At 38.4% G+C, this 19,010-nt stretch overlaps 1 protein-coding gene across 6 annotated transcripts in view; it reads left to right on the top strand.

Moving 5' to 3' along the window:
- The window catches only part of SAMTOR (S-adenosylmethionine sensor upstream of mTORC1), a 29,084-nt gene that overhangs the window by 4,993 nt on the left and 5,081 nt on the right, over nucleotides 1-19,010 (top strand). Inside the window, exons 1-4 of one of the 6 annotated variants that reach the window (XM_020810445.3) lie at nucleotides 168-306; nucleotides 5,600-5,701; nucleotides 14,473-14,614; nucleotides 15,507-15,671. In XM_020810445.3, the coding sequence (XP_020666104.1) occupies nucleotide 5,701; nucleotides 14,473-14,614; nucleotides 15,507-15,671 (308 nt within the window). In that variant the 5' untranslated portion in view covers nucleotides 168-306; nucleotides 5,600-5,700. Of the gene's footprint in view, nucleotides 1-11; nucleotides 307-564; nucleotides 714-5,599; nucleotides 5,702-14,472; nucleotides 14,615-15,506; nucleotides 15,672-19,010 lie in introns of those variants that run through there. The other 5 variants (XM_020810447.3, XM_020810446.3, XM_020810442.3 and 2 more) reach the window with 5 other exon arrangements.

Here is a 19,010-nt window from a genome sequence, read left to right on the forward strand (position 1 = left end):
CTGATTGCGCCCGTCCGCAAACTTTAACCCCGCCTGCAGAGCCATAGAGACAAGAGTCCGAGGACGGCCGCTGCCGCCGCCCCCTTTCTGGGGAAGAGAGAGACGGCCTGTGAGGGGAGGGGAGGCGGAGCGCCATCAGGATGGAGCCTGAGCCCTGGACCCACACCGGGGGTTCCGCTGCGGGGGCCTCTGCCGCCTTCCCGCCTGAGCCTCAGCCCCGCGAACAGGAACGGAAACGGCAGCAGGAGAAGCTCTCCGGGGTGGTGAAAAGCGTCCACCGGCGCCTTCGCAAGAAATACCGGGAAGGTAAACCGTGGTCTGGCCCGGGCCGCTGCTCCTTAAAACACCCACCCACCGGACGCGCCTCAGGTCGGAATGGGGACGGCACAGGGTCGCCTTGCCCTGCCTGAGGACGTCCCTCCCCTCAGGTTTCGCTCCCGTTGCTGGGGAGGGGGGGGAGGGTGGCGCCCGGGCGCCGCCCCCTTTCTTCCTCTCGGCGGGGGGGGCTTCGCTCGGTAGGCGTGGCCCCGGGGAGAGGGCGGGGGATGCTGCGGGCGCGGGGGGGGGTCCTTACCTGTGTGGGTGGGTGAGGGAGGGAGGGTCGCCCATGGCCTCTCCTCGCTCCTGGGTGGGAAGCAGGAGCCGCGGACGAAATAGCGAGGCAGAAAACGCTGAAAGGGAAGCAGGACGTCATGTTGAATTATTTCCCGAAGGTAAGTAAGTCCTTTTTAGCTGGGGAGCTGGAAAATGGGTTTTCCTGCCTCTTTCCCCTGAGTAAGTCATTCCCCTGTGTCGTCTGAGCTCAGTCTTTCCAGCCAGGAAGGACAGGACAACAGTGTCTGGCGCCGCCTTCTAAATTACAAAGGGCTTCTCCTTCTGATTAATGAGCATTAATAGTTTCTCAGGGGTCTTTGACGAGGAGTTGAGTGGGTGACTGTGGTGTTCTTTCAGTAGGAAAGCAACTGCCTTCATAAGTTGCCATGGCTTGGAGCCTATTAACTCCTTTTTCTGATCTGAGCCAAGTTGAATGAAAGGTCCAAAAAAGTAACTGCAGGAGTAGCATAGGCAGGGGTAGACAGGAAAAGAGTAGAAAATTAAAAAAGATAACATGCGCTTGAGAATATTGGACTTAAAGCCAAAGGTTTAGATCTGTTTTCTCAGCTATATCTGAATTACCGTATTTTTTGCACCATAAGACGCACCTTTTCCCCACAAAACGGGGGGGTGGAAAGTCTGTGCGTCTTATGGAGCGAAGAAAACAGATTATATTTTCCTGTTTTCTCCTCCTAAAAAATTGGTGCGTCTTATGGAAAGGTGCGTCTTATGGAGTGAAAAATACGGTACCTCCAGATACAGCGAAGGATACCAATGCTGTAAAGGTATCACAAATCTGAATAAAAGCTATAAAGCTATTTTGTCACAAAAAGTACTGGGGTAAATGGTTAACAAGATTCCACTTAATTTTTTTTTTAAATTAAGTCTGCCACTTGCTCAAAACTGTTACGGAGTTGTAAAATTTAATGGACATTGTTCACTGTTCCTGTTCTAATGCTCCAAAGACTGTTACTGATTTATCTAACAGTCTGAGAAGCTGATATGTGAAGTACTATTAAAAGGAAGAATTTTCTATTTTGTCACTCTTGAATGAGAAATTCCACTGAATTTCATTCTTTCTGTGCTGTGTATGCATGCGAAAACAGAGCAAGTATTCCAACAGGGTCTCAAGCAGGTTTTGACAAACCCAGCCAATGTGGCACTGCCTTGTGAGTGTGACAGATAGCTAGCCATCAGCCCAGTTTTGAAGCCCCAAAGACTGGAGATCACTAGCTACTTGTATGGCAACCTCTGTCACTTCTCCAGCTGAGAATTGATAGGCATCAAAGTGTTTAGAAAGTTCCTTCTTTTCCTTACCCCTAGACTTTCCATCAGAAAAAGCCATAGTGTGGGAGTATAAAAGAAATGTCTTTAGTTACTAAAGTTTTAGTGACAAGCAAAATGTGTTACATACTGTTTTCAAAAATTTGGGATATGTCTCGTCTTCTTAAGGTGTATGAAAATTAAAGTGTAAATTATGAGACCCTAAGCTAATTTAGAACAGATGTCCACAGTGAAAATCTTGGAATGACAATTTAGAAACTGAATACCAGTTCTTCAAGAGGGTGCAGTATTATGATGCCATTATCTGCTTGCCCTTTATAAGGCATATAAGAGAAGGTGAATTGTTTGTATGCACAGACAGGAAATAATCTGGAATCTTGAATTCTGGGAATTTTGAGACTATCCATTTCTCTATTTCTCACTCATCGAGCTGTTTCTTGTATACTGCCATTTCTCATTGAGACCTCATGAATTCACAAGGCTTCACTATTCCAGAAAGGGGTTCTCTTTCAGTGTCAACTGAATAAATCTCATCAGAAGGTTCAACTAAAGCAAACGTGCTGTGCATAGTGTCTTGATAGGTGCATCTTATCTGATAGTATATCTGTCAGATAACACACATGACTGTTTCTTTTCTTTTTGATAAGCTTCAATCAGCAAACCTTTTTGAAATTTATTTACTTGTCCCTGGCAAGGATTCCTATTGCTCAAAATATGTTGGGCCTTTATTACTTCTAGTACCCCTTCTTGAAATATCCCCTTTCATTGTCCTTTCTTTGTAGCAGGATTTAGAACAGACAAAATATTTTCTTAATCTAGAGTAACTAGTAACTGTTCTTGCAAGTCAACTATATATTTATATGTATAATACAATTATATATGTAACTATTTAAACAGTAGCCTCTCTACTTACTCCTTGGCAAAGGAATATGGGATTACACTGCCCTTGTCCAAATGCTAGTGTGTGTACTCATGCAAGTTATTCAGCAGCATTTGATGCATACTATATATATTCTATAATATACGTAGCTTTGTTTACAGCACTGACTTTTCGTTACTAGCCAGCCACATTTTAGTGATATGTAATGCTAGGGATATAATGGTGGGACGTGGTGGCACTGTAGGTTAAACTGCAGAAAGCCTCTAGGCTGCAAGGTTGGAAGATCAGCAGTTCAGATCCATGCCATGGAGTGAGCGCTCGTCGCTTATCCCAGTTCCTGCCAACCTAGCAGTTCGAAAGCATGCAAAAATGTGAGTAGATAAATGGGTACTAAACTACGGTGGGAAGGTAACGGTGTTCCGTGTCTAGTTGCACTGCCACGAGACCATGGAAACTATCGACAAACACTGGCTCCATGGCCTGGAAATGGGGATCAGCACCTCCCCCTAGAGTTGGACACGACTGGACAAATTGTCAAGGTGGGGAACCTTTACCTTTACTAATGCTATGGGTGTACACTATCTTTCAATTGTAAAGTTGAACCAAATCAGGGGTATTTGTTGAATGTCCAGGGCCACTACACAGTAGAACAAACAGCCTAGAATTATCAAGAAGCTGAACTACAAATCACTCATGTCAAATCTGACATTCATGTATCGTGGTTAGAAATGGGGGAAGGGAAAGAAAAGGTTAAGGAAGATGTTGAGCATTTGCAGTCATTGATTAAATCACCAGTTTGTGGCCACAACATTCCTAATTTCAGATCCAGAGGCCAGGAAGAGTGGGGTCAGAGAAGATGGAGAGAAAAAGAGGAGCAGGATCTCTGAATGACCTTTTAAGGAATTGAGGATGACTGTGCCCCTTTCCCCTTTAAAAGTAATTCACTCACTTCCTTCTTAAGTGTCTTTCTCCTGGCAAATGGAGAAGAAATGACCAAACTCACCCTCAAAAGCAAACAAACAAAATAGAGCACCCAGCTCTGCATACCACTGTGGTTGCCCTTCTCTCCTGCTAATACCATGCTGTCTATGATCTAATCTTATTGTTTATATTTCACTAGTTTTAGGAGTGGGGTTTTCACAGTGAACCAGAAACAAGCAAGTGCCATAGTAGATTTGCACAAGGACAAATCTGTGACGGACAAAATGTCTGCAAAAGGACACAGGGTGGGTCAGGCACTAAATCACTGGGCCCTTATTTTGGCACAGAAGGGTCAGTGGCACACTGCACATCTCTATGAGTGTGTTGTAGACTATAAATAATCATGTGCTGTTAAGCCAAATGCACAGCTCTGTTACATCCATACTATAAGAGAAACTCCAGCCAAAAGAAGACTTGTCTTGAGAGAGCCAACTATCACTATGGTGTTTTGAAAGAGTCTTTTAACACCTTACTAGTATCATTCTCATGTGTGAATTTTAACCTACTAGTGAAACTGTATGCAATCATGGTCCATTTCCTATGTTGCAGATGAATATTTAGTCATGAAATTTCACCACTGATCTTAAAACAGGTGCATTTTCTGTGGTAATGTAGTTAGAGATGCAGTCCTTTTCATTTATCAGAGGCTGAAAAGTAAGTTTCAACAGGGGAGTGTATTTTTCACATGTTGGTAACAGATCATTTGATTTGCAATTATGTGGGCAATATCTTAATAACAGCCTTAGAATACTCTTGAGTTTTGAGCTGGGAGGCTTGAATAAAATTTGAAGGAAAGCATTTTGTGAAAGAGGTTGTCACTTAAACCACTGGTTCTTAACCTTGGGTTACTCAGGAGTTTTGGACTGCAACTCCCAGAAGCCTTCACCACCAACTGTGCTGGCTGGGGTTTCTGGGAGTTGCAGTTCAAAAGCATCCGAGTAACAAAGGTTAAGAACCATTGACTTAAACTAAGAGTGCACTGACAAATAAAATAAAATATGGTGACACCTCTTTCAGTAGCAATTTTCAAAGAAGCACTTGTTAGTCTGTTTCAGCCTGCTGGCAAAATTAGATGGGAAAAGAAAGGGGGGGGGGAAATAGAAAAAAGGCAAAATATTGGGGCACTTTAAAGACTAACAAATTTATTTCGGTGTCTGAGACAATCAGTTTGGTAACACAAAAGCCATTACTAAAATTAAGATGTTCAAAATTATTTCTTTTCTATGGAATACTTCCAATTAAGGTTTTGAATCCTTCATGTATTCATGTGTGATTGAATGTCACTTAAGTTTGTAGAACTGTTTGCTTGTACTGTAATTTTTTATTTCTACTCTTGCCACTCCCTCTTTTTCCCTACCCAAATGTCTTCGTCTTCCCATCTAAATGTTCAAGTTATATCCTAGGGCCAGGGACTCAACTTGTTTATGCTGTAAAATGCTAGGTACGCTGATTTACTTTTTTTTTTTTTTAACAGCTGAATAAGCTATAAACCATTTCCTTGTTGGCAGTTAGATCATCATAGCAGTTGCAAAATACTCCTGTCTTTTGGCCTTAGATTTCTATTAACTGCTATGCGTGATGGAAGCTGCTCTCCTGGTTTGTTATTTTTTTCTGTTATACTTTTCCTTCCTTGTATTTTTGTGAATTATAGTAGAATTGTTCAAGCCCTGCATCTGTGAAATTAAAGGAGATTGTGGGTGTGTGCAATAAAACTGTAGCTTGTTTTGAAAGTAATAAACATGCTTTCTTGATATCTCAGGTTATTCTTGGATATTTTCTTAATCCAAGTACAGGTATTCAGGTACTTAAAATCAGAACAATTGTCTCTTAGTTGGTTGTGACTCTAATGTACCCCCATAGGCTTCACAGTAAGACTGATGGAAAAACTTGGCATCCACCAAAAAGATACTCCCTCTTCTCATTCTCAGACAAGACCTTCAGCTCTGCCAGCCTGAAGCAAAAGTAAGAAATGGAAATTTTCAGCTCGTAGTTACTGAACCTTTTTATAATGGAAAGATTTAAAGAATAGGAGGATTGAAGGATTTCAGATTAGAGCTACATTTTGGGGCTTTACTTTCATACTTACCAGTCTCAGCATAATGGATACAGGAAAATAATCAATGTGTTAGTGTATTAATTTCTTTGAAATGAAATACATCACCACAAGAAAGCCAGTTCTTATATATATAGCTCTATTTATATGTGCACAAGCTAGTTGTCTCTTGTCTTGTGAAGCAAGATGGGTATAAAGCTCTTTGTTGAAAAAATATGTCAGTGTTTCACAGTGTGAATTAGGTTTTTAAGGTAATAAGCCTGATGTGTATTGTCAAGAAACCAGTAAATATATGCTTTGTTCATTGCCTTTGAAATATGGTGATTAGAAGAAATCTTGACAATCCTAAACCCTAATCTTAAATTATATTTGGAGGTACAGTATATTTTCTGGTGTTAGCATTATTATTTTGGCCTTGCAACAATGTTACATTTTTGTGGCATGTCTCTGTCATTTGTATTGGTGATGCAGGCCTTAGCATTGGTTTGTTAATTCTTTTCCCCTCTTGTAAATACAATATTAAATCTTGTATTTTTGCTTTCAGTCAGTATTTTGGAAATCTCAGAGCCTGTGTTCATTGCTAAACTTCTATTCATATTGAAGGCCTTGTGTTTTTCAGAAATGTGTTATTGCAAACATAGGGAAACAAGCATAGAGGGCTTTTAGACCCAAAATAAAAGGGAACTAACAGAGCTGCATTGAAGGTAACCCAAAGTAACTATTTTGTGCCAAAGGATATAAACTACATATCCCTTGGCACAAAATAGTTAGTTTTTGGTTACCTCTCCACATCTTTCCAGATCATCTGGCATGAGCAGAGGGCTTAGAAGGAAGTGTATAAATCTTTCAGTTTGTGGTAAACTTTGGCTGTCAGAAGCTAATTTGTTTGTTTGTTTGTTTGATTTATACCCCGCCTATCTGGACTGATGGACCACTCTAGGCAATGCGAGTCTCAGTGCATTTTCGTTTCTCCAAAATCAGAAGTGCAGTGAAACCCTTCTCCCAATGGTTTTTCAGTTAGTGACTGGAGTCTCCACACTAGTATGTGGGTGATGTTGTTCTTGGAGGCAGAGCTGTTGGCACTGCCTTTATGGACTTTTGGGTTACAGCTTTGTAATATGACTTGCAGATTAACTAACTGTTGTTGTGTACTGTGCTTAGTAAATTTAATACTGTGCTTCCTGGTTTCCACTTCTCTATCTTGCTCTCTTATCTGCAGACTTCCACATTCTGTCTTTATTTAGACTCTTTGACGTGAATGGGATGTCTTTTTTATTTCAAAGATCACATTTAATTGCTCATATTTATTTATTTTATTATTTATTTAAATTGTTACCCTGCCTATCTAATGGCCAGGCCACTACTCTGGGCAGCTTACAATATCAAGAAATAGACATGACAAAATTCAATAATAATCAAAATTAAAACATCAAACAAAAACAGTTCCACAACCCAAATCTGTACTAACCATATATTTAAAAAAAAAACTGATACAAAAGATGGTGGTAGAACAGAGAAATTGATTCCAAAAATAACAGGTCAGTAATCAGAACAACAAAATTAATCTGGGGTAAGACTGTGGAAAGGCCTCTCTGAACAGCCACATCTTAACGTGTTTTATGAAGCTAAGGGGTTTGTCACACTTCCGCTGGGATGGAGTTCCACAATGAGGCCACCACAGAGAAGGCCCATTTCCAGGTTGTTGATTTCTGGGCCATGTTGAATGCTTGGGAGTTTTTGCCTTAAATATAGTGGAGAAGAGTAGTTCCAGGTATTCCATACGAGCATTAGCAAGTCAACTCCTCCATACATTCCATTGATTCAAACAGGCCTGTTCTAAGTGTTAAATTGAGTTGCAGTTAGAGTTAGCCTATTTGAATCAATTGAACTTATGGAGGAGTTCATTCACCAAATCCCTATTGATTCAGTGGGCCTACTCTAGTGGAATTTTTTGCTAAGCAACAGGATTTTGGTCGTGCTTTGTTTCTAGGCACTCCATCTAACATCTTCAGAGGAAGCCACACTGATTCATACAACATTATAATGTTACAATCTTGTGCTCGTAAACTATAAACTTCATAGGACTTATTTTAAAGTAAATATGTATAGGCTTTTACTTTATTTAGACTTCTACCCTGCCCCTCTAGACAAAGTCTACTCGGGGGTCTAGATTTCTACAAAATTGAAGATAGTGGGTTATCTTCTACCCATTAGACTTCCATTGAAAGGCAAGGAAAGATCTGCTTTCTCCATGTTTATCTGGCAAAATGTCTCTTATATTAAAAATGTAATGTTTTGTTAAATGGAAGGATATCAGTGCCAGTTAACTTCCTTAACATTGCATATACAGTCAACCCTCGACTTACGAACGGCCCTAGTTATGAACATTTCGAGTTATGAAATGCTCTCATAGGAAAATATGGACTCAACTTGCAAACTTAGATTTGAGTTATGAACCGAAAAAAAAACCCATGCGGGAGGCGGGGAAAGCACAAAATGTGAACTTTCAGTTAACCGTTGGCCAGTGAAGAGGGTGCCTGTCTGCTTCCTCGCTCTTCCCAGCATTTTGTGAGTGGATTTGGAGACAGCCTTCAGACTGCCTGGCACTGCCTGGTATTCCCTGGTACTGCCTGGTACGTGCTGTACGGACTGTAATTTTATTTTTTGGCTTTTAAAAAAAATTGATTTTTGGATTTTTGACATTCTTTTTTTAAGCAGAGAGACTGTCTGTTCTGGGTGAGTACACTGTATGTTTTTACTTTAATGTATGTACTCTACAGGGTTTATTGCAGCTGGGGGGTAGGGCTGGGGGGGTGTCTTGCATTGTTTCAGATGGCTATGATACACGATACATTGAAATGTATTTGGTAACCTTTTTTTTTCTTCCATTGCATATGACTGATAATAATACTGAATCTGAACATACTAAATCTGTTCATGGTAAAAGTACAGGATTTAAAAGTTATTCTTCAGCCTAATATGGTTTGTCATTGCAAAAGGATAATGGCTGTTTGAATGGTAAAATTTAATGAAAGAAGAATATATCTTCAAGAATACATCTTAGGTGGGGTTGACTTTCCTTTAAAATCTTGTTTTGTATGGTATATACTTTTAAAGCAAATGGAGTTATTTCAGTGGTCTTATGAAGGCTTGTGGGACATTAAAATCAATATATTTCTTTCTAACTACTCTGTGCAAGTGAACTTTTTCTTTTTTAAAAAACAGTTCAGTTCTGTAACAAACAGCCTTTTATACACCAGCGGCTCTCCTTAGTGTGGATAGGATAGGCTTTAGTGCCCAAATACTGTATATAATGAAGAGTAACGTATGTAACAATGAAAGCGTTTTTGAACCAGAGAAACGGCCTGTCAAGAACAGAGTTTGTTTTATAAAGTGGACAGCCAAATGAAGATTGAAAACCTACAAGAAGGAATTAAAAAGCAGAGCAGAAGCTCCTGCTCGTTTTACACTGAAATACGTAGTATTCAGAAAGGTTGTGCCTCTGATAATGGTACTAGATGTAATGACTAGTAGAAGCCACTGATAGACATAACCACTACAGTTTTTTCTAATCTTCTTTTGGCAGGACCAGTATGATTCTTGTGTTTTTAATACTATGATTATTCTGGATCAAGGAAAGGGTCTTCAAATTAAAGAGATACTGTGAACACCCAGATGGCCTACCAGTTAATTTAATCCTACCCCACTGTGAGGTTGCTTATTTCTAATCTTTCAGTTCCTGTTAAGATGAATCTCTGCATTGTTAACACTCTTGCAAGATCTAGAATTTATTTATTTATTTATTTATTTATTTATTTATTTATTTATTTATTTATTTTATTGTATTTATACCCCGCCTATCTAGTCATTTCAATCACTCTAGGCGGATTACAACATAAGGATAACAAGTTCTTAAAATTTTTATAACAATTAATTAATTAAATGATTTTATTTAGGTACTGTAGTTGACAAATAGCATGTTTCTGCAATGTATTTCTGCATCTAAGGTCAAAAGCATCTTAAACTGTGTGCATGTGACTGTGGTGTGACAGCACTGCTCTGCTGAATAGTGGTAAAACCCTGTCTAAATCCCTCTGTTCAGTTGTAAGTTCCACACTTCAGTCAAATCATCTGAGGATGATAGATAGTATGGTGGCTGTGTGGGTTAGGAAGGCTGTAATGAAAGCATGAATAGGGATTTTTCAGAAAATGAATGACAAGATAACCAACATTGTTTTAGTAGATCAACACTGCTAATGATATTCTCCACCCTCACATTAAGCAGAATAGCTTTCAGTGATTAGAATAACAATCTCAAACTTGAAAAATTTGTAAAATGTAGAAGAAGTAGATACAGCAAATACAAGCCATCAGTCTGGCAAGGCAAGAGCTTGTTGGGATAAAGAAATCTAGACTTGAAGCGTTTGTGGCAGACTATCAGAGAAGAGATGTGCAAACTTTAATGGACAACATTTCCACAATAATGGTACATCCCTATTTCTTGTTTAGAACTAGAGTCGTGGAGAGGACATAGAACTAGTACACAAAGAGTGCTCCAAATTGTTCAGTGTCTTTAACATTCTAAATATAGACTGATATCCTGTGGAGTAGCTATATTTGCATAACTTTATATTATGTGAGTGGTAGCTGTAATAGTCCTAAGTTGAATGTTCTGTTCACTTCCACAGGTGCATCGTTCAGTTGGTCATGAGGGGAATTGCATGACTAATTGGACAGTCAATGAGTCATATTTGTTGCCTTGCTGTAATGCCTTGAAGTGTTATGCCTGCATAATTATCTTACATGATAAACAAACTGGATTTTGCCCATATACAGTGCCTTCATATATTTGCTGGTACAACATATCTGTAGAACTATGGTACTCTGCAGGTGGCATTTGGCTAGCAATATCTCTGACCTCAACTACCATACATGATTACTATTATGCTACCCCTCCCCCGCCAAAATATGGTTACGTTTTCACTTTCTTGTATAGAAAGGATGGGCAAGGTCCTGGCACTATTTTTAATAGCTCTAGGATCCTCTGGGGGCAATATCACCTCCTCCAAGTGTGACAAAATGGAGATTTTTTTAAAAGGACACTTTTTTTAAAAAAAAACTTGAATTATGCTGAAACAAAGTTTGGGGCTACACTATTTTAAAGGAACATTTTGTACGCCTAGAAGTGCCTTTTTTTCTCCAGGAGAAGGGAGAAAATTGGTGGGTAATTTTTATTTCTGGGAGGCTGTAGGGTTGATTAAAAATAGCCTTCGGATGGCCACATGAGCTCCACCCCATCATATAGTATCATCAAGAGTATATTTGAATCTTCAGATATTATTTTGATGGGGAAGATTAAATAGAAAGAAATATTTGTAGTAATTTGCACCCGCTCTTAGATAAATATGCCACTGTGTGTAATAGAGATGCAGAAGTCCAAACAAATTCAAAATAATATTTAATTGCTTTAATTTTATGTATAATCTTTTAACATTAACATTATTTCACATGGAATTATTATCACTCATAATAATATTATAATATGTCAACCATTCTCCTTTCACTATCATTTTATCCTGATATCAAACATGCTGGTACATAAGCAATTTATTAATTTTATCATAAGAAAAAAGGATAGGGATTTTAGTACTTCACACTTACTCTGGCTATTTAAATGTTTTGTAGAATATTCTAGGAAGGCCTGTATATATTGACTGTAGCTTATTAATAAAAGCTCCATGGGCTACATCCAATTTTAGTCACATCAAGAATAGACTTATTAACAGGGCTTTAAAAATGCATTCATCCACTCGTCTATGATGAGTGAAAAATGCTGCTTGATGAGCCTTTCTCTCTCTCTCTCTCTCTCTCTCTCTCTCTCTCTCTCTAATCCTGCAGTCCTCCCCTCCCCCCCTCCTATTGCAAATGGAAAACTGCCCTCTTCTCAGGAGAAGAGAGTTCGAGTGGCACATAGAGATATAGCTCTGCAGGAGAATGTATAGTAGTCCCATGCTGGAAAATATGGAGAGTCCCTGCTCCCAATTTCAACCTAACGAGGACACATCCTGGGGTGGGAGGGAACTGTGGCTCCTTAAGAGGCCGGGCGCTTTTACTTTCAGTTTTATTTTTGCTGGAGACATTCAAAAGAAAGGCATTCAAAATACAAGCTTCATGACCCCACAGGCACACAGGTAATAAAGCAACCCAAGTTTGAGGGTATCAATCAGTGATTCCCGTGTATGTAATACAATTTATTTTGGGTTTGTACACATTGTTGCGTAGAAATAAAAGTGAACAAGTGCCTAGTTTAAATTTGTTAACATAAATTGTAAGTCTATAGTCCAGTCATGCTGACTGGTGAAGTTTTTGACGATTTGGTGAGACATTCTAAAATTTTTCAAGCTCTGCTTATTACAGTAGTGCCTCGCTTGACGATGTTAATTCATTCCAGCAAAATCGCTGCAGAGCAAAAACATCATCAAACGAAAGGAAAAAACCCATTGAAACGCATTGAAAACTGTTCAATGCGTTCCAATGGACTGAACACCTGCTCGTCCAACGAAGATCCTCCATATGGTGGCCATTTTCGGTTCCTGTAAAGTGAGGAATCCATCCTAGAAAACAGTGGGGGGGGCATTTTCTTCAACCGGTGGCCATTTTGAAACCCGACGATCAGCTGTTTGCTGATCATCGTTAAGTGAAAATCAGTTCCCGAAGCAGGGAACCGATCATCGTTAAACAAAAAAAAAACCATTTAAAACATTGTTTTGCGATCGCAAAAGCAATCGTAAAAACCTAATTGTATAGTGATTTCCTTGTTAAGCAAGGAAATCGTTAAGCGAGGCACAACTGTGAAGTCAGAGGGATTCATGTAAGTGGTGGCTAATAAGTTCCATTCATTTCAGTGGACCTGCTCTAGTTGTAAAACTTAATTTACTCCCACATTCTCTAATAAATTATGCTTGCTTTTATACTTTAAAAACTCATTCATGTGGCAGCTTTTTCCATGTAGAACTCAAATATTTTTGACTAACAATATAAATTGAAATTGTATGCTGGGTTTCTGTTTCTTCCCATACCAGAGATTCATTCACAAGGTTTTGGATCTCTCCATAACAGTTTTTAAGGATGTTTGGTGCAGAGAAAATGTAGGACTTCAAGTTCTGCTTGATAAAAATGTGATTATAATAATTCATGGTAATACTTAGGGTGATGCACCTAGCATGCAACGTGAGAAAGTATGGAATGAGGAGCAGAGTGAGAACACTGGAGCTCAGTGGTGTTCCTTTGATGCACTAAGACGCCAGCTAGAATTTCCACTGACTTGCTGAAGGGTACTGCCATTGGAAGCCTGTGGAAGTAAGCTCACAGGGGCACACCCAGTCCCTGATCTTGTCACAACATGGGAGAAGGAACTTGGTCATTCGCTGAGTTTTGTGGCACTGTCCAACTCAGCTTAAATCACCTTTGAACTGACCCTGAACTGGATGGTAGACCAAAGGTGGCTGTGTTTACTACTAGAGGCTAGTTAAGGAAGCACAACTCCCCCCAAAGTTCATTAATCAGTGATAGATGGGGAAGTAACATATACAGTAGGATTGCATTCAAAGTTCGGATACTTTCTGCAATATAAAATTGCTTGTACATCAGTACATTCTACAGATTAGTAGCTTTCCACTTGATTCAGCACTAAGTGAATATTGGACAGGAACTGGTCAGAGTACTTCTCTTGGCTATTTACAAGGAATTATATAGCTTTCCAGTGTCAGTTACATCTGCATGGTGGGAATGTTCAGGAAATGGTGGTTTAAGTAAACCTCAATCTTGGACACTAAACGGTTTGTGTTACTAGTAATCTGATACTGCAGTTTGCCAGTTCAGCCAGAAAAACAAGCAAAAACTTTCCATTAAGATATTGAAAGCCGTTCTCTGGACATGGAAAGGAAGAGAATAGATCAGTACGTCCCTAGCATCAGATTGAAAGAGGGGTGTTATAACAAAGGAGGTACTTTGTCAGGTTTCTTCTTTGAGCTGGGCATTTACTGTTGCTCTCAAGTGAGTCTGGCAGCACCACATTCTGAAAACATTTATGTTCTGTGGATAGATTACTGACTGGGTGGTGTGATAGGCATTAACCGTGAATGCGTTTTCTTAATTTGAAGTTGTGTTGTTTTTTCAGTGATCTGAATAACTTTAAAAGGTCAGAGTAAACATGAAACTTCAACAGAATTGCTCCTTTCAAAACAGCTCTCAAGTTAGTTCTTTGAAAGAACCGATTTGCACTGCAAAAGCTGTTAACAGTTTTACATAAAGTGTTTTGTCTTTCCTGTTAGAAGTGATGTGGTAAGAATATATATAAATAGATATTAAAGTTTTGTTTTTCAGAGTTCAGTAACTTTTTATGGAATCTTCCATTAGGATCCAAGAAGACTATTTCATATTTTCCCCTATTACACTAATTGAATTTCCTGGGCTAATATACACTCTGCAGAAAACTAGAGAGCTGCTGTTCTGTTACCAGAAGTTCAAGGAGGGGATAATTCTGTTACTAAATACCTACATTTAGGAATAGAAGTTCTTTTGTTGTGATGGATGTTTACACAGTATGCCTTGTTACTCTGCATTTTCAGTAGCCGTTTCCCTGTTGCTCACATCTCTCTCTCTTATGTGTGTGTTTTAGTGGGGGACTTTGATAAAATCTGGCGTGAACACTGTGAAGATGAAGAAACTCTCTGTGAATATGCTGAGGCAATGAAAAACCTGGCTGATAATCATTGGGCTAAAACCTGTGAAGGAGAAGGACGTATTGAGTGGTGTTGCAGGTAAGTCTTTGCATGCTCTAATGAGAATAATGGAGCTTTGGTGATAAATGTGGGAGTCTCCATCTACTAGAGAATAGTTTGTGGAATTATACCTCCTCAGAACTTTTCGATGTATAATTTCTTTCAGATCATAGGTTTTTGTAACTCTAACACTCTCTTGTATCTGAGTAACAAGTGAACAAAATGTGTAGTAGTTAGAAGCATACAAGAGGAAACCTACATCTGTTGAATCTCTTTGGTGGTAGTTGTCATTTCCAGGCCACATGACTGACACCAAACTGGAGTATTAATTAAAAGTATGCATTGCTAGACATGTGAAGATTAAAAGGAATCTTAGTTTGCTCTAGTTACACAAACAACTCATTCTTCTTTGTAGAAAAGATGTTGCCTGTAATGCTCTAATATAAGTATTTATGGACTCTACGCAGTTCTTACATGTAGGAGTGTTTCACCTGTGCCAAACCAATTAGCACACCTGAGTTTAAGAATCAGCAACTTTATATTCATTAGAGATGTAAATTGCAAATTCCAGTAAAAACATTGCCCAAAATGCAGGATGAGGAAGAGTAAAAGAAACGGAAAGTAGGGAGGAAGAGATGAGTGATGTTGAATAGTATTCCATGTAGAGTAGCTGATTGTATAGTGTAATGAATGAACTTTAAATTACTTGATAAATAGTTCCACAATATCACTTTGTATGATTTTAATCAACATTTAATGTAAAACCACATCTTAATTTATAGTTGATATGATGAAAATTAATTTCTTCAAATGATATATCTAGACATGGAATAATTACATTTTGTTCCAAAATATATGAGTACTAAATTGCCTTATAAAATAAAAGTATGACAGCTATAATTCTGAGTTGTTTTGCTTTGTTTTTTCAAAGTGTGTCACGGGAATATTTTCAAAATGGTGGAAAGCGGAAAGCTCTGGAAAAAGATGAGAAGAGAGCAGTTCTTACAGCCAAAAGTGTCCCAACCACAAGTGTTCATCCAATTTCAAAAACAGAAGATTCTTCAGAAAATCCAAACCACAGTTCTATAACAGATGAGTAAGTGTCTCATTAGAGATTAGATGATGGTTGCAGGTATGGTTGTAGGGAGGGAGTTCATTTAAGCATTTTGAAGTCTTACTGAAATTCGGTGTAGAATGCAAGCGTGTCACCTCACTTTCCCATTAATAACACGTACAGAAGAAACAGCAATATAGATGAAAAAAAATAATATGTTTTAATAAATAACTGAATTTTTCTAACTTGAAAAATGCCATGCATTTTCTTGCTTTGAGTATAAATACTATTATAATGTAATCATGTGTGCCACTCTTTGTTCAAAACTTGTCAGGATTCAGAAAATAAAACTGTTAAGAATCAGCATAAGTGTCAGCTCACTAGAAAGGCCCAAGCAGGAGCTGTCTCAGTTTCTATAATAGTGAGATAACACTCTTCTTGAAAGCATCTGTGAGGTGATGATATAGTTGAACTACTATGATATTTAAGCTAAGACCAAGCATAAACATTTAGGTAGCACTTTCCCAGATAATATAGGTCTAATATTAGAAGATGAAGTACTTCCACAGTTGTCTAGTTTGACAGGTAAAGTAATACAAAACTTAAATTACAAGGATATCTCTTAGCCATGTGATGTGTTACTAGAATATTGTATTTCTAAATTATCATTTAGGAAGTGTAAAACATAATATTTATTTATTTTTTATTTTATTTGATTTGTATCCCGCCCATCTGGTCTATACGACCACTCTAGGCGGCTTCCAAATAATGTAGACAAGTAATAAAAATAACACAAAAATATTATATACATCTTCCAATGACAATTTACAAAACAAAATTAGAGTAAATAGTAAATGAAGAAAGAATGAAAAGAAAGAATCAAACATTGACTGGAGGGAAGGCCTGAATAAACATCCATGTTTTTAATTTTTAATGTGATGAACAATGGGAATAAACTAGTGGGGTGTTTTTTTTTTAAAAAAATTTAAAACCACTGGAATTCTTCTGATACATAAAATCAGTAAACACAAGACACTTGGCCCTACACAGGTTAATTACAATTTTCCTGATAAGCGTAATAGACAGAGAAGAATTTATTGTGTTATGAAGAGATGCAAGCATTGCTCATCAGACTTGGGAAACCTATGTTCCCAAGATTTGTGAGTTTCTATTTGTTTTCTTTTAAACAAATATTTATATGCTGCTCATAAAAGACACACCAAATTGGCCTGCAAACAAGTATTATAAAAAAGGGAGAGGAAAGAACCTCCCTTGTTTCTTTCCCCAGTGGCTCAGCACTAGCTAATACAGTTTGAAGAGGAAAAACAGATAGGGCTTGGAGGATCAGGGATGAGGTGGGTTGGGGCATATAGATGAAAAGGGTTAGACTAGACTTCTTTGGAAAAACTGCAGCTTCTGTTTCAGACTATTTGGATGTGGGACATCAGCATTGATTTGCTGTGAAACTGCAGGTATGGTATAGTCTTTGTTGTGGTCATTATGATTCACACAAATCGATTTTGCATCTGTCAATGGAAGGTTCTAAAGCTGTCAGCTTCCAAGCCTTTCTGTATATACCATGGATGCTCAGTCCTCTATCCCTTTTTTTAGTCCACTGTGGCAGCAACATCTAAGGTGCACTGTGGATCTCAAGAGGATATTGTAAATAGCTTCCTTAATACTTTCATTCACCTTTTTCCTTATTCTTTTTTTGAAAGAGGAAATAAATAGTATCTTTTCACCTTCTTCCCTCACCCTCCCTTTCAGTAGACTCCCCAGTGCTGTTTCCTGCTTATTTTATGGGCTAAGTGGCTTTAAATGAATTTTTTTTTCTGCCTTTTGAGCAAAAGTATCTCAGGTTCATGGCTATAATCAATGTCTTTGCTGCTTACAGAAAGGGCATTTGACCAAAAATTATTTGATTTGCAATGTCACAGAAGTGACATTGAAGAATCATCAGTCTCATTTGAAGTACTTGTTCATGGGAAAATTCCTTGCTCTTATAGAAAGGCACAGACAGACTTGTTCAAAAACAGTTAAAACAAAATGAAGTACCATGGACTCTGGGTCAGGAAACTGCCCCCAGTAACATCAGCATCTATGTTAACTAACGATACTGGGCTGTTGATGTTGAAAATTATACCATTATCAAATGACTTGTTACGGACAAAAGAAGAAGCACCACCGCTCATACTATGGGCACTGACAAAAATTAAAAACAAGGACAAGCCTCATAAAATGACAGAAGTGCAATCAGTTATGGTTCCTGTTAAACCCAACCATCTAATATCTGAGTCACATAAAGAGAATGTTGGTTTAATCTCATGTAGTGAAGCCAGAAATCCTATTCAGTCTTCCCATGTCATCACCTAATCTACCATCTCCAATAACTTTTCTAGTTGAGAGAATTATTGCTCTTGTCCTAAGTCACTTGTTCAAAGGAAGCATTTGAGATCAAGGTCTCTGTCTCAATCAACATCAGAGCATTGTTCTCCACATTACCATGGCTACAGGTGTTCACAGTCACCATCAAGAGATTCTTGATGTGAAGTAGAGACTTATTTTATGCCTTATCACTATTTATCTCCATATGACTGGAGGCAAAAATCGACAGGCAGAACTTTAATACAGCAACGTGAGTGGAAACTCTCCTCAATTTTTCAGTTTGATAACTAACAGATGGGAAGTGCCCAGGTAAACATGTTTGCATCTCACAGCAACTGCAAATGCAAGCTGTATTGCTCTTGGATGAGCAAACGGAGACACTTTCACATTTGTTTGGAACGGATGTCTAATGTATATAGTCCCATCATTTTCTTTAATTCATCAAACTACAGTAAAAATCAGACAAGACACTCAGTTATGATCTTATGATCTACCATATTGGCCACTTCAGTCACAGTTCACTACATTACTTCTAACGACACAAGGTAGACTGAGACTGCCATTATATCCAAAAATATTAATGTCTCAGGATGAGACAATTCAACATCCAGAGATAGAGCAGCAGAAAATAGCTGCCTTCCATGAACGTTAGTATGAGTACAAATGGAAATAGTTTATGCATTTGCAGATCAATTCATGTAGTATTCCAGAATCATAGCTACCCTTTAGTTTCTACTACATTTGAAGCAGTGTCACCATTGACAGTTTATTTGGCGCACAAACCTGAAAATCATCCATTTTTGAGCTTGTTCAGCAATCCTCTAAAAATTATTGAGCAGGTTAACCAAAACGTACCCTAATGTAAAGACTCCTCCTATATCCTGGTTGTTGCCTTTATGCTTTATGACTTATCTTCAGTTCAATACAAAGTTATTCTTTATCCTGATATTTCACAACTCTTGACTTGGGCCTTCTTATGCAACCTCCAGTCTCCTT

This window comes from Pogona vitticeps, chromosome 5 (assembly GCF_051106095.1).
Source record: "Pogona vitticeps strain Pit_001003342236 chromosome 5, PviZW2.1, whole genome shotgun sequence".
NCBI lineage: Eukaryota > Metazoa > Chordata > Lepidosauria > Squamata > Agamidae > Pogona > Pogona vitticeps.